This window comes from Poecilia mexicana, unplaced genomic scaffold, assembly GCF_051168715.1.
Source record: "Poecilia mexicana isolate PSO_F unplaced genomic scaffold, ASM5116871v1 scaffold_8, whole genome shotgun sequence".
Classification (NCBI taxonomy): Eukaryota; Metazoa; Chordata; class Actinopteri; order Cyprinodontiformes; family Poeciliidae; genus Poecilia; species Poecilia mexicana.
In genome coordinates this window covers 13,854,400-13,881,315 of record NW_028263377.1, presented here as the reverse complement: position 1 = coordinate 13,881,315, position 26,916 = coordinate 13,854,400, and the positions used below count along the sequence as shown (strand labels likewise).

Below are 26,916 nucleotides of genomic sequence, written 5' to 3'. Positions count from 1 at the left end.
ATTTAACTTCTTTATTTACAATTGTTGTACTTCTATTAAAAGGGCTGGTTTGGCTTGAAAGATTGTTTCAAGGTGAATGATGATCTAGTTATAGCAAACTAAAACTAACCGGACAGGCGTCGCTGTTCCACAAACACAGGATGTTTCCCATCATTCCTATTTATACCAAGTTTTTTTAAATGATTACTTCATCAATTCTATACACTCCAACCATACACACAATTTTGACCAAATTAAAAAAAAAACATAAATTGAAAGCATGGAAAATTAAACATGGAAAGAAAAATAGCTGCACATGGCTTCATGTTGATTCCCTCAAAACTACAAACTGAAATAGTCAGCAGTAAATATGAATCCTTTAAACAACTTATAAAACACAAAATGTTTTCTCAGTAATAGTTTGCATTTTTTGTTTATTCGTCCTTGCTTAGGAAAAGCATCCCCACAGCATGATCCTGCCACCACCATGGAATTGCATTGGCAAATGAAATCCAAATTCTTACAAATTAATTAGCTTCTCATTCCTAATAAATGTGATTTGTTCAGTAACAAAATATGAATAAAAAAAATCAGATGTTGATGTCCAGCATGAAAAGTATTTTATTATCAAAAATCACCTTTTGATTCCTTGATTTTTATATACAATACAAAAAGAAAAAAAAAAGAAAAAGAAGAGCTATGTTTTAAATATCGATCCTCCCTCATGTCTCCACGGTTCCTTCTTTGACGATAGCCATGGCCAGATTCCTGGCCAGAGAGAGTCTCAGGAGCTCCACTTTGGTCTGCTCCACGTCTTCCTCCTGAAAACACAGATGTGCTTAATTGAAACATCCAGCAGACATCACTTTGTAGACTCTAAAACAGCTGGAGATTGAAGCTGTAAGCTCTCCAAACATTTTAGGACTAGTGTGTGCATTTTTAACATTGGAGAAGCAATCGTTTGTGTAAACGTGATGACGAAAAGCCGTCTCTAGTGTTTGTCATACAAGCAGAGTAAAAAGCGTACCTGCATTGGTCTCTCTCCACCAGCAGCTGCGGTGTCTATTGAGGAGGTCAGTTCCTCTAAACAGTACATCAACTCGTAGGTTTGGTCAGCAGAGAAGATGACCTGAAAAGAAGAAATCGAGGTTTTCTAATCCACATCAATCTTGAAGTCGACACTTTCATCTACAAGATGATGGGGAGTAAAAATCTATGAGGTTAAAATGTTTGCTTCATGTAGTACGCAAATGAAGGTAAAGTTGTAATGTAGAGAGATGCATGTATGGCTTATTTAAAAAAAAATACTGTGTGGCTTTAAGAAAATAATAAATAGTAAAATTGAATTTATTAGCTGAACAAAACTGCTGTTGCCAAATATGTTTCTCCAGTTCTAAGAAAGGGAATTTTTTTAATTTATTTTCAATGTCTCAAAACCAAACTTAATATCTGATACTAGATCTCTATTGGAGCAGCTCCTTGCACCATAGATCTAGAGTGTGCAGACATCCAGGATGCTGACTGACCTCCTTCTGCTCCAGCAGCGGCAGAGCGTCGGTCAGCAGAGTCATCCAGAAGCTTCGGGGAGCAATCTTCGCCGTCATGAGCGAGAGCAGCAGCTTTGCGGCTTCCTTGAAGCGCTTCTCTCCGTACAGTTTGTGGAACTCCCTGTACTTCCCTGGTGCAAGAAAAAAAGAAAAATCAGCAGTTTTACATCTATTATGTGATTTTTTTTTTTTTTTCCCTGAGCTGTTGCGATTCTCTCTCACATCAACACATGGGTAAACTTTGTGTTTGAATGGGAATTCAGGGAGATGTTTCGTATATTAAGTACCTTCTGTACAGAGTTATCATAAAATAAGTTGTTGAGATTTTAGAAAAGCCATGTTTCCACAGAAGAGTTTATTTATAAATGGTGCCTGTCAGGCTCAGTAATAGTGAATGCCACAGAACATTAGGCACAACGCAGCTCCGATTTGGTCGTCAATAGGAGTTTCTTTGTGCGTCTCATGTGACCACGGAAAGAAGTGGGAATCTCTCCGAGACGAGAACTACTCGCTGAATGTCCTGTCACAGTGTAGTGTGAAGACCAAAGTTGTGAATGAGACGTGTGCCTCAAAAAGGGGGGAGATGTTTGATGAATAAAGGTGTTAATTTGAGTGTTCATACCGAGGAATGTGAGCCTGTCGCTGAGTAGCATTGCTGGACCCAAATTATCAATCAGATCCAAATCAGAAAAAGTCCCTTTGGCACAGTAATCCTGTAGGAACCTAAAGAAACAACAACACTGTCAGCTACGAGTACTTTTGAAAGGCGTTATAATCCATAAATATAAAAATGTATTATAATCAAAAGTGAAATGCTTAAAGGAGGAACCTCTCAGAAATGAGGGTGGCAAAGGCGGCGTCTTTGGCCCTGATGCTCCAGGACAGAGCGGAGCCCAGTCTGTTGTTCCTCAGAGCTCTCATAGCCATGATCTTACAGATACTCCGCACTGAAAGAAACAAAAAGGAAGCATCGAGACTGAACTACACCTGAAAATAAATTACAACTTCCTGTTTTTTATTTGAGCTAGAGGTGCATACAGTGGTTACAAAGGGAAGGCAAAACGTTACCTTGCTCCGACATCTGCCTCTCCTCGCAAATCCGGAGCACTTTGAGTGCTTTCCGTTCGGTGTCTAAAGGCACGCGCTCGATCTGCAGCTCGAGGCAAGCTCGCCCCAACTCCGGACAGTGGTCCAAGTAATCCACAGCGCACTGCCAAAGACTTTCAGGGTAGAGATAGACATTTGAAATATATATTTAAAAAAAAAGGAGGTAGGAAGGAAAGAAATGAGAGCAAATGGAAGAGGCGTATGAACTTTAAGGTTGAGCCTAAACATACCTGTGATGAGTGAATAAACCTGAGGCATACTCTAACAGGAGGAACTCCCTCATATTGGACCCGAAGCTGAACACAAACAGAAGCGCATCCTAAGATTAGACCAATAATGTGTGTAAACTTGTCATCTCCGAAACAATTCCACACCATCAAGCATCCGTACTTTAGATTATGAGACTGGAGGAGTTTGCAGTGATCCAGCAGGTCTGTCAAATGAGCCACAAACCACCAGTTGTTGAGAACAATGCTGAGGGAAAACAAGAAGTTAAAAGAAAAGTCAAACTTCTGAACAGTTTGGTTAATTTCTGTAAATTGATATCATCTCATTCTCTCACCTGCAGTCCTTGATGACCAGATAGATGTCAAACTCAAAGGCGGCTAGTAGGATGCTGTCCAGAGGCTCCTGGACGCTCCTCGAGTCCAGGAACATCGTCAGGCACGACTGCAGCGACCGCAAACACACAAGTACCATGAAACAAGCACACGCCGGCAGGGAGAAACCGTGCCAAGCTGCGTACAACAGGCCGTACCTGTGCGTAGTAATGCAAGTCCGTCGGTTTCACTGTGGGGTGGCTGTAGAGCAGCCGAGTCACAAGGAAGTGATACCAGGTGCCTAGCAGCTCCTTCTGCTCCAACAGAGTGTCTTCATCACCCACCAGGATCTAAGAAAGTGACAAATCATTATGAGAACGGATGAAAAATGGAGGAAACAAAGAACTCAGGGGCACAGATGTGAATATTGTTAAACTATCTGAATATATCATCTCAAAAACAGCCTATAATCTAATTTCTGAGAGTATTTTAACAACCATTACTGAGGGATCCGAGTAAAAAGGCCCGACGTGCGCACTCTGACCTTGCAGATGAGCTCCAGGTGGAGGTTGCTGGCAAACGTGTTGTCCTTGAGGTAGCGGTCCACCTCCTCGTGCCAGTTCCTCCACTTCACATCAAACTCTGTTAGTGTCTGTGTGCCGCCAGGCTGAAGGCAACATTACGGAAAATGAATTGGTTTATGCAATGACATCTGTTTCACTGATAGGAAGAAGCGAAAATTAACAATAAGCTCCTCGTATTTCTGCACCAACAGGAATTTTGCTGAGGAATACAACCGAGTTCAGGTTCAGAAAGAACTGAAAGCAGGAAACGTTATTAGCCAACAGGCAGGAAACACAAAGGACAGGATGAAGGTTCACTGAAGGGCAAAAACAAACACACACACTCCTCACTGGGAAAGTGGGACTATTCCTAGTGTTATACACAACGTAGAGTATATCATAGTGTACTTACGTTGTAAAAAGGCATTTTGCTGAGTAAGCCATCCATCAGCTTGTACATGTTCCTGGAGGCTGGCTGCAGTGTGGCCTGTTTGACCAGCATCTGTCTGGCTTCTTCCAGCCTGCCCTGCAGAACGTAACTCACCACCTGCACACACAATATGTGATAATTGCAATTTGACTCTGTTATTTTTTTTATTTTAGAAAAGAGAAAAATAAGTTTGCTAGCTATAAGAAAGAAAATCACCACACCTTGAAGCAATAAGCGAAATCAGACCTGGTAGAGTTGGTTCTGTACGTACCACATCCCAGTAGTTGTGGTGCTCTGCAGGACTGTCGCTCTGCAGCACATCCTTGGCCTTCTCGTCAACATCAGCCTTGTGTAACCTCACCCAGTCCAGAAGATGAAGCAAGAGAGAGCCAGCTGGGAATGAGCAAAGAGTGGAACATGTTATTTCACGACAAAAAAAAAAAAAAAGGAGATTAGGAATAGAAATTAGACCCACCAGGAGCAGCGTCGATAAAAAGCACTTCACACAGATTCCAGATCAGTTCAATGGCCAAAAGAATAGAAACCTGTGATAAGAATGACAAAAAAAAGCAGAGGTTAGATGAATGAAATCAAAAACCTGAGAGGAGGTAATATGTGAAAGCCAGGTGTTAGCATCTGCCTAACAACACAAGTCAAATTTCCTGCTTCTGGTCAGTTAAGATCATCTGTCATTTCTATTTGCAAAATGCCAGAACATGATAACACATCAATTTGTGTCTCAAACATTTTGAAAATCCTTCCTTATAGTTGGCTTGAATTCTGGTCCATTCCTCCAGAGCTGATGTAATTGGGGCAGATTTATAAGCCGCTTTCATCACACAAACATTTTTCACATCAGCAGCAAAACACGGCTTCAACATGACGCTGCCACCACCATACTTCACAGTTTTTGAAGTAAAAAGTTTTCATTTGCGAAACCCAGTTTCTTTTTCTTAAAAGAGAAAATTAACATTTGAACAACCCCTAATGCAACAACCCACTATATATCCAGGCTACAAATGCAGCTGATACATGCCTGATTTCCATATTGTGTGCCCATTTCTGTATCTCTTGTAGAAACTGCAAAAAGAAAGAAAAAATCCAGTTGGCGAGCCTCAGGAAAACACGCACTATAGGTAAAACTGTTTTAAAAATATATTTACAATATCTTACCTGCAACTTGCTGAAGCTCCTCCATACAAGCCCGAATCACAGATCTGTAGTTTCTACTGATGCTGACGAATCTACAGAGCGTGACAGATGGGTTTCATACTTTAGATTGCACATCAAACAATTACTTATGTTTTTTGACTCTGTCTACATTGAGAGACGACTAAATAGCTATGTAAAAAAAATCTGTAAGGCACGTACTGGGGTCTTTTGCTCTTGCTGGGGAGGTCATCTTTGATTGTCTGCAGTCCAACAAAGATGTGATGCGACTCATTAAACAGTTTGCGTAAAATAGGAGAATTTATGTCCTCATCTTTCCTGACTTTGTGGATGAAGGAGCCACCTGGGCCTGACAGTGTCGAACCTGAAGGACAGGACCCAAAGTGGTAAGAAAACAAGCAAGAGTGTGAAAACCTACGGAGAAGCATGGCTTTACAGTGCCTTGAAAAAGTAGTGACAACCCATTAAGTTTTACACACTTTGACAGGGGTACAATCACAAACGTCCATTTATGTTATATGGCATGTTAACACAAATTAGTGTATAGTTGTAAATGAAAAGCACACATGGTTTTCAGCATCCTTTGCAAATAAAAGTATGAAAAGTGTAGCATAGATTTGCATTCAGGCCCTCAAATCTTATACTCTTAAATAAAATGTAGTGCCACAAACTGGAATGAAGTGCTTTTAGCGTCACACCCCCCAAAGATTTTCGGATGCAGATGCAGATGTGGTTAAAAGGGAATAAATAAAGTACTAACTTGGTGGAATAAAAACGCAGGCTACACTTTTAAATTTGTATCCTTTTTTACTTCACGTTTCTGACCAACTTTGAATTAGTCAATTACATAAAATCCTAACACAATTATTTTTACGTGGTAATATGCAAAAAGAAAATGAAAAAAATCAAAGTGGTATATAACTTTTTTTTTTAAGAGGACATTATACAAACTTACCTGATGGTTTAAAATGTGTCTCATAAACAAGAATATCTCCAGGACCCCAGGCAAATCCCATATGCTTCCCATGTCCGATTCCTGGTATATTCTGTATTTAAGCAACATAGAACAGTGCAGAATAAAGAAGCAAGCCATTAGATGTGATGCTTGCCAAATGTTTTCCCAGTAAAATATAAAAACACAACAGCATTCAAAAAAGGATCTTGCACTAGTTTTTTTTTGTAAACTTATTTCTTAGAACAATTAGCCTTTAAGAGTTTGCCAGCATTTTTCAAAACTTTGAACTGCTTATTGCACTCTTGTTATTGATATTTAGCTTCCCAATAATGTTTTCAATTAATAAAGCAAATAAGTATTTATTCTGAATACACATTGCATTTTAAATGCACCAGAAAGCACAGCTTAGTTATGTTAACACCCATTGCTATTCGTGTTTACTGCCTGAATCCAAAACAGTGTCGATATCTAGCTAGCTTGTTAGCACAAAAATGCTATCTGGCTGAAATGAGTAGGAAAAAACTAACCTACAAAGATAACTTACAGTGACCGTCGGCTCGACGTCTACTTCCTCCATCAGGGAACAGTGCTTCCGATCTGTTACGTGTCTAAATTGCGAATAATTCAGCTATATACATGCTATTAAACACATGTGGAGTGTTGTCCCTTTTCCGCGCCTCTCGTTCACTAATAAGCCGCCAGTGCGCATGCGTCAAGGCTGCCTTTCTCATGCCTGATTTTTCCTATCGATCTTGTCCTCGGGGATGGCTATATATATATTTTTTTTTTTTAGCCCGCAAAGCGGCAACGCAGATAATCGTGATACTAAAGTTCCAAAGAGTCTGTACCAACTTCAAGATAGGGCATACAAAGCTTAGTGTATGTTAAGTTATTAATAAAAGAACAAATTTGCGACAGATGTGGACATATAAGAGTGTTGCTTTAAGTTGATCATTCATATCTTGTTTAGATGGTGGAACAAAATGGCCATTAGAACACAGTGTGAAAACAAGAATAACGTCATGTTGCTATTCCCTACACATTTATGACGCTGCCTAATGACTTGGACTGGGTACTACAGCACATATGTGTGACTAGCATTGTGATGAAACGTATTTTGTGGCAAATCTGTGCATATAAACCGAGAAAGCGAAATTAAGCGGGGGAAAACATCGCTGTGCGCGTGCACGCGAAGCAGAACCTCTGTAACGCGCATGTGGGACTCTCCCGCCCATGTCCATGACTGCGCTTTAAACCTCGTGACTACCCCTAGCCACTAAATGCAGGGTGAGGTGAACGCGCACTGACACAAGGTCGCGCACGTCGGTCAGACTTATTTAAACGGGCACGAGTACGTGCGCGTACCCGTATTCTTTGTGTGGCAGCGTAGAGAAGCGCCAAAAGAGTGACCATGGCTGATGAAAAACCAAAGGTGAGTCTTTCTGCTGTTTTACCGAAAATTACAGCGTATTTTACCAGCGGTGTAATTTAAAACCTTAAAGAAAAACGCTACAATTCGGCACTTTCCCTTCTAGCTGTTTGGAAAGTTGCATCCTGAATTTGAACTATCAGCTATACCTACTTTGATAGACCGGAAGGTATGGGAGCGCGCATCATTCACGCGCGCATATCGTTTTTTTTTTCTTTCTTTTCTGCTTGTTCACTCAGTGTGGACCAGACCAGCTGGTATCATCCTCAGTACGGCCAATGTCTGGGTGCCCGGTAGCTTGTAAATGCAAAGCAGTTTGTTTCTACACTCAACAGAAAGGAAGGAATAATGATATGACATTATATGATAGTACAACTGCTGCATTTGTGAGTGACACAGATGACATATAAGGTTGTTTATAAACACTATATATATATATATATATATATATATATATATATATATATATATATATATATACATATACAAGTTGAGTTTATCAACACATGGTAATTTCGTTTTACATTCTGTTGTTACACAAACTTTAATTTAACCATACAGCAAAATCTACAACTTGATTCATAAAAAACAGCAAAATAGATCTCTGCATCTCTGTGGGCTACTGGCCCAAATGCCTAATGATTTTACCTCTGTTTTAATAATTGTTTACAATGCCTTGAAAAAGTATCTTCAGAAGTCAGCTAATTTGTACAGTCTACCTTGATATAATTTAATATAATTTATTCTCTGAGTAAATATTGCTTCTCCGTAAAGCCTTAGATTGATAGAGAACATTAGTGAATATTTATGAAGACTAGGGCTGAACAACATTAGGAAAATGTTAGTATATAACTGGACACAGGCTGACCTGTATGGATATTTACATCAACTTACTGTGAGGAATTATGATCCTTTGGAGAACTCTAGGTAAGAGTTTAAAACCCGCCGCATTAGCTCTGGTTGCGCAGCTCAATGTGAACTACAGGAATAACTTGTAGCGAATTCAGAGGTGCGTTGTGGACCGGTGAGAATGATTTATCTTTGTGAACAAACAATCTCAACGCGCTGCCCAGCGTGTGGCTCTGTGTCTGTCTTCCCTGTAAAGTTTATGTTTGTGGTCCCGGTTGGCCAGAGCGTTTGTGGATAACGAGCAGCGCTAACCTCATCATGCAGGTTCAGCCTGGCGAGGAGCTTTCGTGCTCTCCTCGGAGTCACGCATCACGCTGATTTTATATTATTTTATACGATGCATCAAACCATATGAAATGCGTTATCTACTTAGAGTTAATACGCGCAGCTGCACGGAGATCTGAGAAACTCGTGACCGTCAGACATGGTCGAGTCCCAAAAACTCGACCAACCAGATTATTTTCTGTGACGATTAAAAACTCAACAGAAACTAAATGGAAGAGCTACTAAAGCCACATTAGCAGCATTGAATTAAATCTCCCGTTTGTTGCGCATCTCTGCGTAGTGCAGGGAATTACCTCATCATGCAGGGCCGGTCCAAGGCTGCATGAGGCCTTGAGCAGAATTTGACTTAGGGGCCCCTTTTGTTGCTAAAAATATCAGCAGCTCTAACAGCTTCTGTGTTAGATTTAGTGAAATATGGGAGAAGGGAGTAGTTTAATTGGTCAGCCTAAAAAGCAATAAGTTATAATTGCAGTTTACTAAATTGGATTTGTAAATTCAAAGATTAAACTCACAGCATCAGATTGTTGCTATGGTAACAAAACAATCTAACTATGAATATTGCTCTTTGAAATTTTACAAAGTAAACTTGACAGCTCCTTAAAATCTTGCATTTAGATATTAAACTAAATTTTATTATTATTAAATATATATATTAAATTAAATATTAAACAATTTAAAATCATTTAATTTATGTCATTTTAAAAATGACATAAATTATGACATAAAAATTAAAATCATTTAATTTATGTATGCCTAAACAATTGAATAAAAGTTAACAGCATTGATAATCTCAATATCAATGCTGTTGATATTGAGCATTGATATCAACAGCATTGTTGATATCAATGCTGTTGATATCAACAACAGCATTGATATCAATGCTGTTGTTGATATCAATGCTTTATGTAACACTTGTTACATAAATGTAACAAGTGTTACATTTATGTATCTGTGGTCTGTTTTAAAATATTAGCATTTATGGGGCCCCTGAAGCCCTTGGGGGCCTGGTGGAGCCGCTGACTTAATTTGGATTAAACAGAAGTGCAAATTTGTTGTTTTTTTAGACTAGTTGTGGGTTTTTAATAGCATTCCACTGGAGATGTTTTCCTGTAACATATAATTACACAGTAATACTTTTACATTTCCTGTCAACTTAACATCTGTTAATACAAAAACACGGTCGACCGCCTCGACGCCCCGACCACCGGGCTTAGCAAGTTTTCTGGGGGAAACCCTGTATTGGACCTAATGCTTTAGATCTGAAATGTTATGATATATGCTACCAAATGTTGCATCTACACAGTCTTGTGTAGTTCCCATACTGCAAACACGAATATGTTAATAATTGCAATTTTATATATTGTGTAGCTTTAGAAAAGACCAGAAGACGCACAAGTCATTTTCGAATTAGGATTGTGGAGGAGTGTAAAGCAAGATTAGGTTTTAAAGCATAATCCCTAGTCCAACAAGACCAAACAGCTAAAATTAAAATAGAATGGTTTAGCAAAGCATTTTGATATATTAGACTGACCCAGTCAGATTCTAATATATCCCAAATTATCTTATATTAAATATAAGAGAATCTCAGTTGAAAGTTGATGTAAACAGATGCTCTCCATCCATACTTATAGACCTTGAGCTATTTTGCTAAGAAAAGCAAATATTTAGTCTCTGAAGTGTAAAGCTGGGAAGTCCATACCCCAAAAGACTTGTAACTGCATCAAAAGATGGTTTTAAAACATTTCAACTCAGAAAGAGCTGAAAAAATATACTCCTAGAGATCTATTTAAATACTAATATTTAAAACCTTGCATCATTAACCTTCCCACTGCAAACCTGAGTGGGAGGTTAATGATGCACCTGCTCTGTCTTATTAAACCGTAATGCACAATTTTTACTAACAATGCCTCTTAATTCCTATGTCTCACCTCTGTTTCTGTCTGCCCTTTTACGCAGGAGGGTGTCAAGACAGAAAACAACGAACACATAAACCTGAAGGTAGCTGGACAGGATGGATCTGTCGTCCAATTCAAGATCAAAAGACACACACCGCTCATCAAACTCATGAAGGCTTACTGTGAGAGACAGGTGGGCGAATAGCCTCTCAGATGCAACAAATTGTGCAGTTGCTTTTTTATTACCAGCCATTCTCAACCAAAAACATGAAATCATACGATTGTTTACATTTTTACCCAGATACAGATCTGTCGTATTACATACATGTATATTTAATACTGGGGATTATCATCTGCTAGCCGCATCTAGAGATAGAATATCAAACTACTGGATGTCATTTTTGTCAACATTAACAAAGATTCATAGAAGTATTGTGGTTTGTTGTGTCGGTGCTGAAGCCTGTGAGTTGCTATTGGTTTATTTAACTGCACCTGGACTTTTTCCGGTATATTAAAGGATTTGTCATGAATGAAATCACAATGGAGAAATGTTGGCACAGTAAAGTGATTATCGTCTGACTGACAGCCAGGATCATCAGGTTATAAGTGTTGTGCAGGGTTTCACAGAAACCACATCTCTAAGTTAAAGAATAAACATAGGGACTTGTTTCTGTTTTAGAACACCACCACAAATATATGCACTTGCCAAACTTGTTTCAGAAACTAAACAGTTTTGCTATGATTTTTAACCTTTGCACAACACACAAGGCACTTATTTATCATGAGGTAAAGGATCTAATTTGAAATGTTCATTTTTGTCACAAAAATCATGTCAAAATATATCAATAAAAACTGGGAATGAAGGTTTCTATTGACTTTAACTGACTTAAGTTAGAATGAGGAACCATTAAGATTTGAAGGCCATCTTATAGCAAAATACGGTCATATCTGATACAGCTTACTTTGACTCAAATACAGAAAATTAAAGCCATAAAATTGACCCATATTTTTTATATAAATGGTAAACCATTAGTCTCATCCTGTATGTCTCTCCTTATGTAGACCTGAAAAGGTGCAATCTAACATCTGACCTGCCTCTTGATATTTTTGAAATATTAAGACCCATTGTCAACCTAGTCTTGTCTGTCAATATTTGAAAGACATTTTTGTCACCCAGCTCAGTTTTAAATCTCAAGTCTGAGTAGATTTGTTTTTATTAATCCTTTTGTCACCATTTTAGTCCAGGATTATTTTACCATTATAAAACCAATGTCAGATTTCTAATTCATGAGGTTAAAATGACGTTGGTTGACCTTTGCAGCTATAACAACTGCAACTCTTCTGCAAAGGCTTTCCATAAAAAAGAACTTTTGACCATTCTTTTTTTATGCATTTTTGAGGTCAGGCACTGATGTTGGACAGAAAAGGCTTGGCTCACGTTCTCCACATAAATTCAATCCAAAGGTGTTCTGTTGAGGTGAAGCCAGAACTCTGTGGAGGCCAGTCAAGTTTCCTCCACACCAAACTTCCTCCTCTGTATCTTTATGGACCTTTCTTTATCCACTGCATTTCACCCATGTTGGAAAAGGAAGGGGCCATCCCCAGACTATACTCGCACAGTACGGTGCATGAAATTGTTCAAAATATAGCAGAGTGGTGAAGAGTTAAGAGTTTCCTTGACTGCAAGCAAGGTCCCAAGTAAAAATGTAACCCTAGAGCAGTTACATTTTTATCTGACCTGCTACCCAGTGAGTTGTCACACTCTAGAAAGTAACGGTGGTGTCCTAATCCAAACCTGCCCACTGTTTGTTTTCATATCACTAATTAGAAGTTGGTAGTATTTGAGCCTAATGAATAAAGGAACTTGTTTCAGCTGCAGTTTTCATGCCTAAAACTTGACACAAACATTTCAAAGCATCAAAGGGGGCGCTTAACATAAGGGGAAGGGAGTTGTCTTTCTTGCGATAAAGTATAAACATTTTTGAATAAAAGACCATAAAGAATCCTTTTGTCACTGAACCAGGTTAACTATCTTAAATGTGTGCAAATGGGAATTTTTAACTGCTACCTCCCATTACTATTGTTTCACAGACTTGTATTGTGCTTGGTGAGCTGATATGAATTGTTCTGCTCTGCAGAGCTTTGAGTCGTTTTTCCTCCACAGAGACGGTGGAGGCAGTGTTTTCTATGGTTGTTACTGTGTAGCTATGAAATCTTTGGGAATGTGGAGCCAAATCATGCAAATGTGTTGTTTGTCGCAAACCCCACCCACAAGCAGCACATTTATTACATTGTCGTGTGTTTATCGTAGTAAAATATCTTTCTGCCCTTTAAAGGTCTTTGATTACTGTCTGCTTTTACGCCAACTTAAGCTATTGTATGTATATAGGATGCAACTTAAGCAGGATCTGCTAATGAGGAATCGCAATGTGAACGAGTTTTTTATGCCTTCCCAGGGACTGTCGATGAGGCAAATCAGGTTCAGATTTGACGGACAGCCAATAAATGAAACAGACACACCAGCACAGGTAAGTCTGAATGACAACCAGAATAACTCAATTATCTGGAGCATTTATTGAATAAAGAAAGAACCGTGTAGTGAGCTTGAAGGGAGTCTTATTGCCCTGTTATACAAGTTATCACACTTTGAAGAATGAAAAAAAATCAACACTTCTCTGCTCTGGCATGTTGTGGGGAATAAAGACCAAATATTTCTTGTTACATTTCCTAATAAGAATATATTATTTTACTCTTGATTTCTATCATAGGATTAAAGTAACCCAAACACACACACACACACAAAAAACTAAACGATAAATAAATCTTCATAAATGTAATTGCTAGACATGCATTTGGGTTGCAACCTGCCCTCCATTCTCTCTTTGTTCAGGTCATGAGGTTGACATGATGAGCCTTAACGCCTCAGGCAGTGGGAATGCACCAAACTCACTCTCAGTTGGTCTGTTATGTTGAACATGTCTCTGCAGACAGATGCCACTTACACTCGAGGCAGCTTGTGGTTGAGGTCGTCATAAATCATTATCGTATAGTTTTGCAAAGCGAGGCGAGTCTGTCATTGCGTGGTGTTGTCACAAATGGCCAATGCGGCTTGCTGGTTCAGTGGCCAGCATTGCTGTTTGATGTCTGCAGACTAAAGAATTGATGTTGTGTAGGGCAAAGGGTCATCCTGAGGCCACGCACTACATAAATGCAACCTTTTGACATTTGGCTTTTGCTCTCATGTCCTGTGCCTTAGCACGGTTTATACACAGTGCCTTTGAAGTCACTTGAAGCTTTTTACATCTTGTCACCATAATATTCCCAAACATCATATGTTCTATTTAGATTTTGTGTGATAAATCAACACAGACTACAACACAGTTGTGAAGTAGAATAAAAAGGATACCTCTTTTTTAATTCAGCCCCCTTTACTTTGGTAACCCTCTACTGAGTCTAGTGCAACCAATGGTCTTCAAAGGTATTAAGAGTGTAATTTTATTTTCAGTATAGATCCAGAAATTTTGTGATGGTCACAAAGGTTTGTTAGAAAAGATTGGAGAATAACCAGCATTACGAAGACCAAGAACCGGGAGAGAGCTTAGAGAGAAAGCAGGGTTAGGTGATTAAACAATATCCCAGAGCACTGTTTAATTCATCATCTGTAATTGAAAACAACATGGCACAAGTGCAAATCTGGCTGCCCACTGAAATTTATAGGCTGAGCAAGGGGAGAACTAATTAAAGAAGCATAAAACAAACCTACAATAACCCTGGAGGAGTTAAAGAGAATAATCCACTACTTGTCCTTCTTATGTATTTGTGCAAAAATGTTTTCAAGAATATGGGAACCAGATTCTTGACTTTCCAGCTAGAAAATGACTAATACAACTCAGAGCTACTATAGAATATTTTAGATCAAAATATCCTCATGTTATCACCTAGTCAGAGTCCAGACCCAAATCCAATTAAAAATCAGTGCTAAGACCTCTGCTTAGTGTTTACCTGTTGCATAACATCCTAACAAAATAGAGGTTTTACGTCCCTGTAATGTGAAATTCATGTGACTCACGTTTAAATGCTTTTCTTCGCAGTTGGAAATGGAAGATGAGGATACGATCGACGTGTTCCAGCAACAGACGGGAGGTCTGATCTAACCAACCACAGCTGCCACCTTTTCGCTTCCGACATGACCGACTTCCCTGGCCCGTTCACACCCAGCGGCTGGCTCTTTGCAACTCGTCTAACAGTCTCAACTTAATTCTTGCAGAAGAGGTTTCAATTTCTCTGCTTCACAAAACTGCTGTAAAGAATTTCTATCCATGTCCCCCCTGTTACTGTTTTTTTGTCTTTGTACATAAATTACACCCTGAAAACATTGTCTTTTTTTCTTTTTTCTTTTTTTTTTTTTTACTTCATGCTGTATTGTGGTAAATTTGTCGGAGATTCCATCCCAGTTTGAAGGGTTTGTTCTGCGTACACTCAGAAAGATATTCAGGGCAGGTAAAAATGAAAGTCATCTGAGCTGATTAAATACTGTTGTGCTAGGCTTGGTAATTGTCTAGCACATCTGTTCTTAAGCTATTCCGTTTTGGGACCGGCTGTCACTTGGTGAGCAGTGCACCCACTTTGGGAACATGACTTGGTTGCTGTTTAACTCTATAATCAGATATAAAAAAAAAATATTATATACTTTTTATATTGAACTGGATGTTAAGAATACTCATTTCATTTCACCACTTCAAACTTTGGGAAGGCTGAAGGGATGTTTCAGTTAAATATACATCTGTATTGTTTATTAAAATGCCTGTTAAAATAAAGTTATTGTCTTTTTTTTCTCCCCCCCCCCTGAAGGTTTACTCATTTGAATACATTTTAAAATCTAAGAATGAAATTTCTTTCCTGAATTTAAATGTTTGTATTTACTCTATTATTGCAGTGAATTGTATTATTTGCATTGCAGTTTAAAATCTTTATTTGAGTGGCTCCATGGTTTGCGAATTGTGTTACAAGTACCACTGGATCCTTCTATTGGTACTTTTGCCTAAGTTATCGGCGAGGTAAATGCAAACAAATTAACTGCATCACTAGTTCCAAGAAGAAAATGACCTTTGTTTATTCAGAAGTGCAATTTCAAGAGCTATTGTGGCCTCAAGTGGACAAAAGTGAAGCACAAACCAGAACAAGTGACTACTTGTCTGTTTATATTGACATTTAATTGGAAATTTATCATTTGTATTTTTATACACAGTAGGGCCATTCTTGGCTTGAATATTAATGAGTTAGTGAAAGATTCCATGAGCTACAAATCGTTGGAAGAGCAAACACACATTTATTACTGAAGCTATCTCCATTTTATGTGCAATGCAGCCATATTACATTTTGAAGTCCATAGATTTAAACTTTCCAAAATAAAGTTTTTCAAAGTTTCAAGTGGTCAACTCAGCAGTATTTGCTTTGCAAAGAATTACTAATAGTATAAATACTCACTCATACACTCTACTGAAGACAGCCCAAGTACCACCAACAGGCACTTGTACCAGAGTTTGAGAAACATGGACAAAGAATATGGCCTCAGGGATGTGGGCCGCCTGGTCACTGACGCTTGCCACCATCAAGGGGTTTGACCGTTGCACCTCGTATCCAATGAGAGTGAAGTACTGCGCTTTCACATCCAATCAGAGCGCGTGATTTGACTGGTGGGCTGGTTCTAAACGCCTGGCACCGCAGAAGCAGCGGATCTGCTCTTCGTATGTTTTTTCAGTCTCGGGTGGAGTCTACATCCCGTCGCTTCTCTGCGGGCAACGAGGAGGATTTCTTTTTTTTTTTTATTAGTTTGACTGCTGCTTATAACCCGCCAAGACATTGAAGCAGCTCCTCGAAGATGACGACGACCACCACGTTTCAAGGGTTAGACCCCGGTTCTAAAAGCAGTTCCAGGTAAAAAGAAAAATGACATAAAACAAAAACGGGGCAGTTGAATATCTTCCATGGAGGAACAAAAGGAGTGGGATGTGGGGAGAAATCGTTCGGCTAGCAGACGCCTCTTTTCTGGCTTCGTTTAAAGGCAGCCCGCTAACGGTGGTGGTGAAGGATATAACTGGATTGAGCTAAACTGTCACATAGACTTGCTAAATGAGTTAATCTTATTGGGTCGCAGAAGCACCATACCCTTTAGCCACCATAAGTTAGTTTGGTTAGCCTGCTGTGTAGGCTTTGGGCACGAGAGCTGGACGAAAAACGGAAAGAAAAGCGAGATTTTTTTTTCTCTTTTTCGTTTGAAGAAGTGGACAAACCTTAATAAAATCTGTTTGTGTTTTGAAGTTTCAGCTAAAAATTTCTCTAATTCCTAAATGCGTTGCTGTTTGAAACTAAAGTGTGTTTTTTGCCTTCTGTATTTTTTTTCACTTCTTGATAGTGTATTTTGACTGCTAAAGTAGGAGCATGTGACTGACTAGACTTGTTGTCTGCATACCTTTTGTCTTTGATGTGATCTAAGTGAAAGAAAATACATAATCTATTCTTGATAGCTATTTTTTTAAATCTTTGTTTATGAATGTGTTTTTTTTGTGTGGAAAAAAGTAAAGTTTTCTTTTTAGAAAAGAAACGCCTCATCCTTAAAGCATGCAGTCATTCCTTTCCTGTAAGTGATGCATGTCTGGATGCATTCCTCCCCCTTTGCAGTAAAAAGAGTTGCTACCTTTCTTTACTTTTCTATGGCTCCAGGGTGCATATATTTATCTATTTATCTTAATTTTGTCAATATTGTTTGGGAGTATACTTGTCTGGGGTGGGCTCTGAGACTGCAAGCTGATTTGGGGTGATGCAGGGACTTGGGTGGGGGCTAACTAAGCCTGTAAATCTTATCTTAGCTCTTTGCTTTTGGTCTCTAAAGCCCTTTTTTGTTTTTTACACAATCTGCTGGTCATTTCTGTGGCTGTGTGTCCAAAGAAAGATCCACAGTGCAGTGAGTTTAACAAAGAGGAGAGATCTTATCTTTGTAGGCCATCAAAGACCCTCCTACCCCTACCTTATCAGACATACCATCTTTAGCTGTGGAGTTCATGCATTTGCTCACGAAATTGCCCTCTTGCTCCCAAGCAGTTGATTATTTTATTGATATTATTTGCAGTTTGGGTCTAGGGTGGGGTCATCTGCCATGCTGCTAACAGCTCTCCCCCCCTCTCATCACAATCCATGTGGAAACCATGAGCTCATCCTCTTTTGGCCTGGAGGTAAAGTCTGGTTTAGGCATTATTGTCACAGCCGTGTGTGTGAGGGACGAAAAAAAAGGGGGAAAAAAGATTCAGTGAGGAGCGGCGTGCAGCCATGACTCTAGTTGATTTCCTTTGTATGGTTTGAGGAGGTGAGGTGTTTGTTGGGCTCCCATCTGCCTGCTTGGCCTTTTGGACAGCTGCTCTGTGTGTCAGCTGGTGGCTTCAGGGACTTTAAGGAGAGGAGAGTTTGCTGGGAAAAAAAAAAAAAAAGAGGGAGGGGTCCGACATGGGCTGTGCAAGCAGATTGCTATCTGTCATCCACCCCAACTGTCACGCTAAACTTTGAAGGCGTCTCTGAAAAGTGACCTTTGCTTTTTCTCATGTGTCGATCTCATAGATCACCGATAATTTCTCAACCTTCAACTTATTGCCTCTTGTTGTTGGGTTTTGAGCCAACGGAAACACAAAATTTGAGTAAATCTCTTATTAATAACGACGAGCTCCTACACATTTTGTGTCGGTGCAAAGGAATCCGTACTAAGATGAGGCTGCAGCTAGCTTGCTAAGTCTGCGATTAAAGGCAAGAGGAGTCAGCTGCAGGGCAGAGATTGTGACTGACTGACTGAGCGGCTGACAGCCGCGGCTTAAACTCATTGGTTGCTCTCTGTGTTTGGTATTTTTATGAAAAGGTACGCGGGGGGGCAGGGAGGCTGGGCATCCTCATGCATTATTTGTTTATTGAGTCATTGATTTTTGAACAGCTGGGTTTTGTTTGAGATGTTGCGGCCTTCTGTCAGACTATTATTACAGTCTGTCTTTAATTCCCAAGGGTACTACGGCCGCCTGGTGGGGAGTCCAACTTCTCTCTTGGCACAGATGAAAACTCAACCCCCCAACGCAAGAACAAGATGGCCTCTAGCATCTTTGCAGAACCCGATGACCCCCATGCTCATCGAAGGAACAATCCACCAAGTAAGTTGATTGATCATCGCTGTGGTTTTGCATGCATCTTAAACAAAGATGTGGGTGCAAATGTAGTGTCTTACAAAAGTGTTCATAGCCCTTGAAATTAATATTTTTTGTCAAATTATAACCACAAACCACAGTGGATTTGGCACGATAGATCAACACAAAGTAGTGCATTACTGTGAAGTGGAAACAACTGGCACCAAAGTATGTGCACAAATAAAATATGAAAAGTGTGTTGTGTATGTTTTCAGACACTTTGAGTCAATTTTTTTTTTAGTAGAACGACCAACAACTGCAGATAAATATTTGGCAAGTCTTTACTGGCTTTACATGTAGAGACTCAAATATTTACACATTCTTCTTAGCAAAACAAACTCAGGGAGATTGGGTGAACAGAGTTTGTGAATACCAATTAAGTCTAGACTTCAACGTTTTGACTCATTTCGTCATGAATCGTCTTCCTCCTGGAAGGTACATCTGAAGTCGCCTGTTGCCTTGAACGCATTACCCCATAACTCCAACTGTCTTCTCCTCTACCTTTGACTTGCTTCCCTGTACCTGTTGAAGAAAAGCATCCCCACAGCATGACCTCTCCGCCACCATGTTTCGCTGTAGTAATGATGCGTTCAGGGTGATCTGTTGTGTTAGTTTTACCACTTCAACATTTTGCATGTTGGTGAAAATGGTCAGTTTTCGTCTCTCACCTATGCAGTGTCTCTTACACGGCTTGAGGCAAGTTTGAAACAGATCTTCTTATGTCTCTCTTCTCTTGCCGCTCTTAAACAAAGGCAACATTTGTGCAACATCGGACTAATGGCTCTCATGTCTATTGGTTCTTTCACTTTAGCTATGGACTTTGGAGCTCCACCACAGTTACCATGCTTCTCTTGGTTATTCTAAATATTTGCGCTTGTAGCCTGGGATGTTGGCTTAAGATGATCTTGTGTAACTTTGTTTGTTCCGTGTTTTTTTGTGTGTGTGGCGATTGATTGAACAGTTCTTTGAGACGTTCAAAGATCAGCTGCTGTAACCTAACAGCTTTCTCCCTGACCTGTAAGCTGTGCTCTTCGGTTTCTATGAAGCTGTTTGTTGACTGTTCTCTAGCAAACCTGAAAGACTGTTAAACAAATCATACAGAGATTGAATGGCGGACAGTTTAAGTCTGTTTGTTTATCCAGTGACTTCTAAAAGTTGCCAGACTTTATTTTGGGGCAGTAGAGTAAAATGATCTGAATATTAATGTACCTGATTTTTATTTTGTAAAAATAATAATAATAATAATAATAAAATTGGTATTATTTCCCTTCCTATTTCTTGTTGTACACTTCTTTGTGTTGGTTTATCCCGTAAAATTCGAGTAAAATGCATCAAGTTTTGGCTGCAATGTGACAGAAAAGTAAGAAGAAAAAAAAAAGTCCAGTTTTGCTGGGTACTGTAAGACGCAGACTGAAGGCTCATTTTGCTCATCAGAGGGAGTTTCCCACATTTGTTGCAGCCAAAGGGCCCTGGAGTGCTGGCACCAGGGTAATTTGAAGCTAGGCTTTGTTAAATAAAGGCTGTAGATCAGAGCCCGCAGTGGAAAGACAGGAAAACTGTATCACTTGGTGAAAAGCATGGCCTTCCACATGGAGAGGGGAAGTGAATGCAGCAGAGGATAATAAGGCAGCAAAGGGCTGCGCTCAAGGTCACTGCAAACTTTCAGCCACGGAGGCTTAAATGTGATCTGACGTTTATGCCTTCGAGAGTGGTTTGAAAGCCTGGAAAGTTTCCGTCATTATTCATTCTGTGTGCATTTTGCCAGATGATAGTTGTTTGATAGAGAGAGGGAGAGAAAATTTCAGTCTTGACAAAAGTGAAATTTCCAGAATTTTCCGGGCACAAACAAGAATCTGACCTAAAATCGCTCCTTTTCATCTCAGACAGCTTGCAGCTGATTACAGTAAAGCCTTTTCCTGCCTGCATTGTTTCACTTGGGGCCGTGTCAAGTTTAGAAGAGCTCCTCAGACTTGCCCCACTTTAGTGCACACAACTGGAAGGAGAGGAGGAGAAGGAGGAGGAGGATGTTGATTTTATTCGGGGGTTATGGTAACTTATTGCTCGGTTTTACAAGCACCGTTCTCAGTCTGCGAGGCTTCTGTGTGAACGCTCGTTTATCTGGCGTGCAGCGCTGTGCGGATTCCATGGTAAATAATCAAATGTGCGTTTTATAAGGCCTGGATATGTCTCCGCCATCTGGAGCCATGTTGCAGCCAGTCAGGAAGAAGCTGCAGAAGTGCTCCAGTCTTTTCCAACAACGAGGGGAAAAAAAAAAAGAAAATCATCCAGTTTGTTTTTAAAATACTCCACAAGAAACTTTCTATTGGTTTATTGATTAAATGCAAGTTTTGGAGCAGGAGTGTCGCTTATCCCAGCACTTATAATCGGTAATTAATTTCCCATAACTTCCTGTGTCTTTTAAATTGATTGACGATGAAGGGAAAGAAGGAAGAGGAAGTCATTTAATGAGAGTTGCATAGGTTTGACGGTTCACTTCTACCTAAGCGACTCTTCGTGTTCGGCACGGTAATGGTTAGTGTTTCAGCGTTTTATAACTCCAGAGCCGGTTGGTATGTCTAAGAGCCCTCAGCTTCTGCCCACATGACGAGCGCACTCTTAATAAGAGGGGAAGCAAAGACGAGCAGCAACCACACAATTGCTTTTCCTGTTTCCATGCTTTCATGCGTTTATGCCTCGGACCCATGAGATCCATAAAGTTAAGTAGGATGCTCTGTTTCGTATGATCCATCAATCTCTTCAGTTTAATCCTCTCATGCTTCACGTTTGTTGCCCAACGGGCAGTAAACTGATCGGGCTCAGACATATTGAGTTATGAACGAGCCCCTTGTCGGGGTATATACTCTTTGTGATGATGCACTTTACTCCATTAACAACAACAGCAGCGGCCTCTTGTCTGGCTCTCCGGCAGCCGACGTTTTCCCGGCGTCACAAAGACAGCTTGTCCCCTGCCCCGGCCCTCTGGATGATAGTGGTGGCCTTATGTGGCCTCGGGTAGCACCGCCTGTCGCTCCACGTCGGGCCAACACGGGGGTTTTAACGCCCTCCTCTGCAGGCACCACATGAGGTTATGTGGGTCTTGGCGCTCGGGTTGTCTGTCTGGACGCCTTCCACTGCGTTTCAGATTTGGTGATGTTTCCCAGCGATTTCCAGCGTGAGGTATTTCAGTCAGACGCTCTTGTAAAGCTGATGTTTTTCCCCCGTCAAAGCTGAGTTGATGAGACTTGCTGAGGGACGTGTAGCCTCGTGAGCTGGACATGTCTAGTCCTAGTTTGGCTTTGTTGATAATTGGATTAGTCGCATATGGTATGAATCTGCCGCTTTAAAGCCGTATTCGTGTTTCCTGTCTAGCTTCAGCAGAAGCGCTAATCTGGACGTTTCCCACACAGTTTTAAGTCGTGTTTTTTTTTTTTTCTTCTTTCAACATCCAGCTGGGGCTCCCACAGGAACCCTGTGCGGGGAGCCCTCGGCCCCCCTGAGAAGGGTCCAGCAGCCTCTCCTCTTCCCCAAGAACCCCCAGCCGGAGCTGACCACCATCCACAACTCCGGAGCCGCCATGATCTGGAACCAGAGACGAGAGGTACCCGTTCGTTTCCAGCAATTATTCTCTGTTTCCACAACAGAGCGGGAGCCTATTTGGGCCTGGGGATCACAGATGAAAATGTATTTCAGTGGAAAATGTAGTCGGAACGGGTGGCTTAATTCGTCTTTTTGAAACTAATCCACGTTTTCAGATAAATATGCGCTGACATTTGTAATCCCAGCAGAGGTTTGGTTTTTCACACCGAGTCCTCGCTGTCAGACATGGAAAGAATTTCTTAATAGAGCAGTCTGAGTGAAGACGTACTGAGACAAAATCCCTCCAAGAAATTAAAATAAAAGGGCAACAAAATACTGAACGTCTTGCAAAAGTATTCATGTTTCTAGAAATCTTTTCACACTTATTTTATTTAAAAATGAAAATGCACATTAATCAGTCGGTCATGTAAATATGCCAAACTTAACCCAGTGTGTTCAAAGGTGTTTTTATCATGTTATAACCAGCTTGAATGTTTATGGAGATTTTGCATGATAAACCAGGAGAAAGTAGAAGAATACATGGTTTTCATTGTTTGTTGTATTGTGGCTTCCTGAGTTGTTACTTTTACTACAGCAGCAATGAACTCTGTTAATGTTTTGAGATTTGTCCTCCACGCTAGTTTGCAGCCTCTGCATCTTATTACAGTCATTTGTGGCGTCAACATCTGACAAAATTACTGGTCGATTTGCTTCAAACCAGATGAAAACATGCCTAATTTGCATTTCCTTTTTTTTCTTTTTTGCTTAAACATCTCATGAAAGTTGGACAGAAACATAGCTATAGAGACTTACAACCATGCAATCACACACTCACACCTAGGGACAATTTAGAGAGACTTAGGGAAGTAGCAGGACCACCAGGCAACATGCAGAAAGAGTCTGGGCCGGGATTGCTGCAATGCAACATTGCTACCAACTGCTCCACTGTTTAGCTATATCATCATTATAATATAATTAAATCATTTCAAAATAAGCTAGGAGCAGACACCACAACACAGTCAATTCACAAACCATCATCTTCCAGTTGATATTGGTTTAAAAAAACAAAACGAAGCATATTGTCACGTATCGATGACCAGTCTGATTTTATTGTCCCTTCTTTTTATGACATTTTAGGGTGAGAACGGCCAGGAACAAGCAAACGATGGTAAGTACGCTGACTTCCTCAGCTGTTTTTACAAAAAAAAAAAAAAAATCCTTCAAGTGTCTGTCACAGGATGGCTGTGACTAAATAGCAGGGCATGACTTGGATTACTCAGTGAAAGGCTCCATGGTGTACGAAAACACACCAGGTAATTCTACTCTTCCTGCCCCTTCAATATCAGCTTGTGGCGAGTTGTCTTATCTTTGTTAGGGGGGAAGAAAAAAAAACAGGATTCAACTTCTCCCTTTCTGAGTCAACAACACATGATTTCTTTGATGTGGTTTGTTCCTGTCATGATGGCACGGCGATCTGGAGTCAAGCAGCTGTTCTTTGATGGCAGGCTTCACTTAGCATGAAAAGCCTTTTATTAATCACCAGGTGCAAGTTTTGAACTGAGTGGCTGACTCCTCCCGATAACAACAGGGGTCTGCAGCCCGGTTTGAATGAAAATGTTGAAACTAAAAGCTACCTTTGTTGCCTTTATGTGAAGTATTTCCTCTGCGTTTATGTTGGCAGCGAATTTCAGATTATGAACACCATCCAACTCCCGTTTTGTTGGTTTTAGCCGCGTGCTAGCAGGAAGCGATGACTCAGAGCAGACAAGTCAGACACTTTTAGAAAGGTCAAATATCAGAACATCTGCGCCCGCACTCACCGCGCAGTGCAGTCCCACTGTCTGCGGCGGAGGGCCCGCTAACGTAGAACGAATACAGTTGTCACAGCTGCTTCTGTTGCCCTTCCCCTGTCAGGCCTCGAGTCTGTTCTGATTTTCAGAACGATAAAAGTGACGACAAACTGTGTTTACTAGGCATGGACTGTTATAGGATTCTCATGGTATGATGGCATAAATAGAAATTTCACATGTACTTACTCAGAAATGCAAAACAGAAACTACTTGCTTTTAGTTCAATCAGAAAAGCAACCGTAACCCATAGTAGTGCATAAATTAAAGGTGGATTCAGCACAATAATGTCGTCTATACCAGAAATCAGATTTGTTTAATAGATTTAAGGAAATAATTGGGAGTAAATACCTGCTAAATTTAGTAGTAAATGAATTAAGCATTTTTATTGTGCACGGGATTATACAGTTTTAATTTATATCGATAAGCCAAGCGGTCTGTTGCTTAAGACAGGCCGCTAACATAGCTTCAGATTAGCATTACATTGACATGGAGCTTTTTCAGTTTCCTCACTGGTAGTCTTTCAAAACTGGAAATATTTCCAACAATTTAGTTGGAAGTTTTTTTGTTAATTTGTTTTGTAAACAAGAGAATATTAACTTTAGCCTTCTTTCAGCTAGCTTACCAGCGGAGTGCAGCAACTGGGTGGAGAGAGGCTCTCCAGCCTGTCGGCTAATCTGCTTTGCTGACTCTGGTGTCTTTGTTCATCCCCTTGACATTTTATCCTTCCACCCAACTTTTCATGAATATAATTAGAGAATACAATCTCTAATTATTCAACTACTTTAGAAGTGACCATATACTGGTCAGACTAAACCATTTTTGTTTAGACTGTGAATAACTCCAGACAGTAATTGTATCGACCATAACACAGCATTTCTATATCAACCCTAAATGCCATTCAAATTGATTAAAACATGCTTAAAATATGTCAAGAAATCTAAAGAATAAGTTTCACTTTTAGAATTGAATTGCTGCAATCCATCAACTTTTTGATAATATTCTAATTTAGGAAGGTGTGCCTCTACTTTTACACCATGCTTGGTGTGGAAAAGCAGCAGCACTTCAGATAAAAAAGGAACTCAAGACCTCAACATGGTTTGCATGAACGCTTAGGCAAAGCTGCTCACACACAAACACTCTTATTCATGCTTATTTCTGGGTCAGCTCTGTTGTTGACCAACCAGCTGGCCTCCCGAGTCACACTCTAAACGAAAATAAGTTTGATTCCTCACAAATAACTAAACCTATTGTTTTGTGTTTTTGATTGAATTGTTCAGTTTCAGATAAATCAACCATCAATGCTCCTTTTGTTTTTCAGAAGATTTCTGTCTGTTGCTTCATGTAAACACCTTTTTGATTTTTGAACATTTAATGTGCACTGACGGCCGTGAATTGACCCTAAAGGTCAGCTTCTGGTGAGTCGGCACTGATCTACTCGTATCAGCCGCCCATTACAAAACCAGTACATCCTTCTGCCACAATACAGCAATGGTGGTAGACCAGCTGTGGTTTCGAATGAATGTCTGGAGCACATCTTCAGCCGCTGCTCTAAATTATATGTGCTGTAATCCAATTAGCAGTCTGTGGTCAGATTCGGTTAAACTTTAGCCCCCTGTGGTTTCTTATTGTTGCCGTATCTGCAGAGAGCCCTGAAGATGTGGAGGGGGAGATGGAGGAGCCCGATCAGAAGGAGACGTCACAGGCCCCCGCCCCGTCGGGAGGCGCCAACGCTGCCGCGGGCGGCCGGAGGAACCCTCCCGGTGGCAAATCCAGCCTCATCCTGGGTTGAGACAACTCCTTTTTCTTTTTTTTTTTGATATATTTTTTGTTTCATTCAATCACTCTTTTTTTTATTTTTGAAGATAAAAACACCTCCCGCCACCATCTTCCTCCTCATCAACATGTCACCGTCTCTTCTTGTCCTCCTCCTTCCCTTGCCGTCACGTCCATGGACTCTTGTGTCCTCTCACTCCACCCTCAAACCTTTTGTTTGATCCTCTTTTTTTTTTTTCTATTGAAAGAAGAAAACTGTTGACAAAAGCACTTTATGTATCTCCCACACTCCTCCCATCTCAGCCCAACCTGTAGTGCATCGCGCCTGCTGGAAAAGGCATGACATTATTTTAGCTTGTCCTTCTTTCCTTCCTCCGTTGTAAATGGTAAAACAAACAAAAAAAATAACTAAAAAAGATTTGATGTGTGGATTTCTAAATACAATAAAGATTCATATGAAATTGCATTTGCTGGATTTCCTTCTTTCTAACTTGGTACGAAGGGAAAACTTTAGGAACTGTTTCCAGACTAAATGTCGCTGCCGACCATCCAGTCGAGACGTGCTGCATGCAAGACGACTGTTAATTCTCTCCTCTTCAGTTTCCATCTGCATAAATGTCCAGAAGCAAAGAGCCTTTTAATATTTATGTGTGCTGAAATGAAGCCTTGTGGCGGCAGCTGTGGAGAGAG

The 26,916-nt window shown here is 40.2% G+C and overlaps 3 protein-coding genes across 3 annotated transcripts; 2 read left to right on the top strand and 1 right to left on the bottom strand.

Moving 5' to 3' along the window:
- Nucleotides 1–582: 582 nt before the first annotated feature.
- Nucleotides 583–7,047, bottom strand: nup85 (nucleoporin 85). Its single transcript, XM_014967564.2, has 19 exons — nucleotides 6,835–7,047; nucleotides 6,291–6,381; nucleotides 5,537–5,699; nucleotides 5,339–5,409; nucleotides 5,202–5,245; nucleotides 4,641–4,710; nucleotides 4,437–4,558; nucleotides 4,148–4,282; nucleotides 3,717–3,839; nucleotides 3,391–3,522; nucleotides 3,196–3,302; nucleotides 3,024–3,107; nucleotides 2,864–2,929; nucleotides 2,595–2,746; nucleotides 2,356–2,473; nucleotides 2,149–2,249; nucleotides 1,506–1,657; nucleotides 1,007–1,108; nucleotides 583–800 (listed from the first exon to the last, which is right to left on the bottom strand). The coding sequence occupies exons 1-19, from the start codon at nucleotides 6,865–6,867 to the stop codon at nucleotides 702–704; spliced, it is 1,965 nt and encodes a 654-aa protein (XP_014823050.1). The 5' UTR covers nucleotides 6,868–7,047; the 3' UTR covers nucleotides 583–701.
- A 572-nt stretch (nucleotides 7,048–7,619) lies between these two features.
- On the top strand, nucleotides 7,620–15,625 carry LOC106903622 (small ubiquitin like modifier 2). Its single transcript, XM_014967563.2, has 4 exons — nucleotides 7,620–7,722; nucleotides 10,870–11,001; nucleotides 13,265–13,336; nucleotides 14,900–15,625. Exons 1-4 carry the CDS (start codon nucleotides 7,702–7,704, stop codon nucleotides 14,960–14,962), a joined length of 288 nt encoding a protein of 95 aa, XP_014823049.1. The 5' UTR covers nucleotides 7,620–7,701; the 3' UTR covers nucleotides 14,963–15,625.
- A 901-nt stretch (nucleotides 15,626–16,526) lies between these two features.
- jpt1 (Jupiter microtubule associated homolog 1) lies at nucleotides 16,527–26,692 on the top strand. The gene is made up of 5 exons (XM_014967561.2): nucleotides 16,527–16,745; nucleotides 18,852–18,994; nucleotides 22,477–22,625; nucleotides 23,741–23,771; nucleotides 26,097–26,692. Exons 1-5 carry the CDS (start codon nucleotides 16,690–16,692, stop codon nucleotides 26,240–26,242), a joined length of 525 nt encoding a protein of 174 aa, XP_014823047.1. The 5' UTR covers nucleotides 16,527–16,689; the 3' UTR covers nucleotides 26,243–26,692.
- Nucleotides 26,693–26,916: the final 224 nt, after the last annotated feature.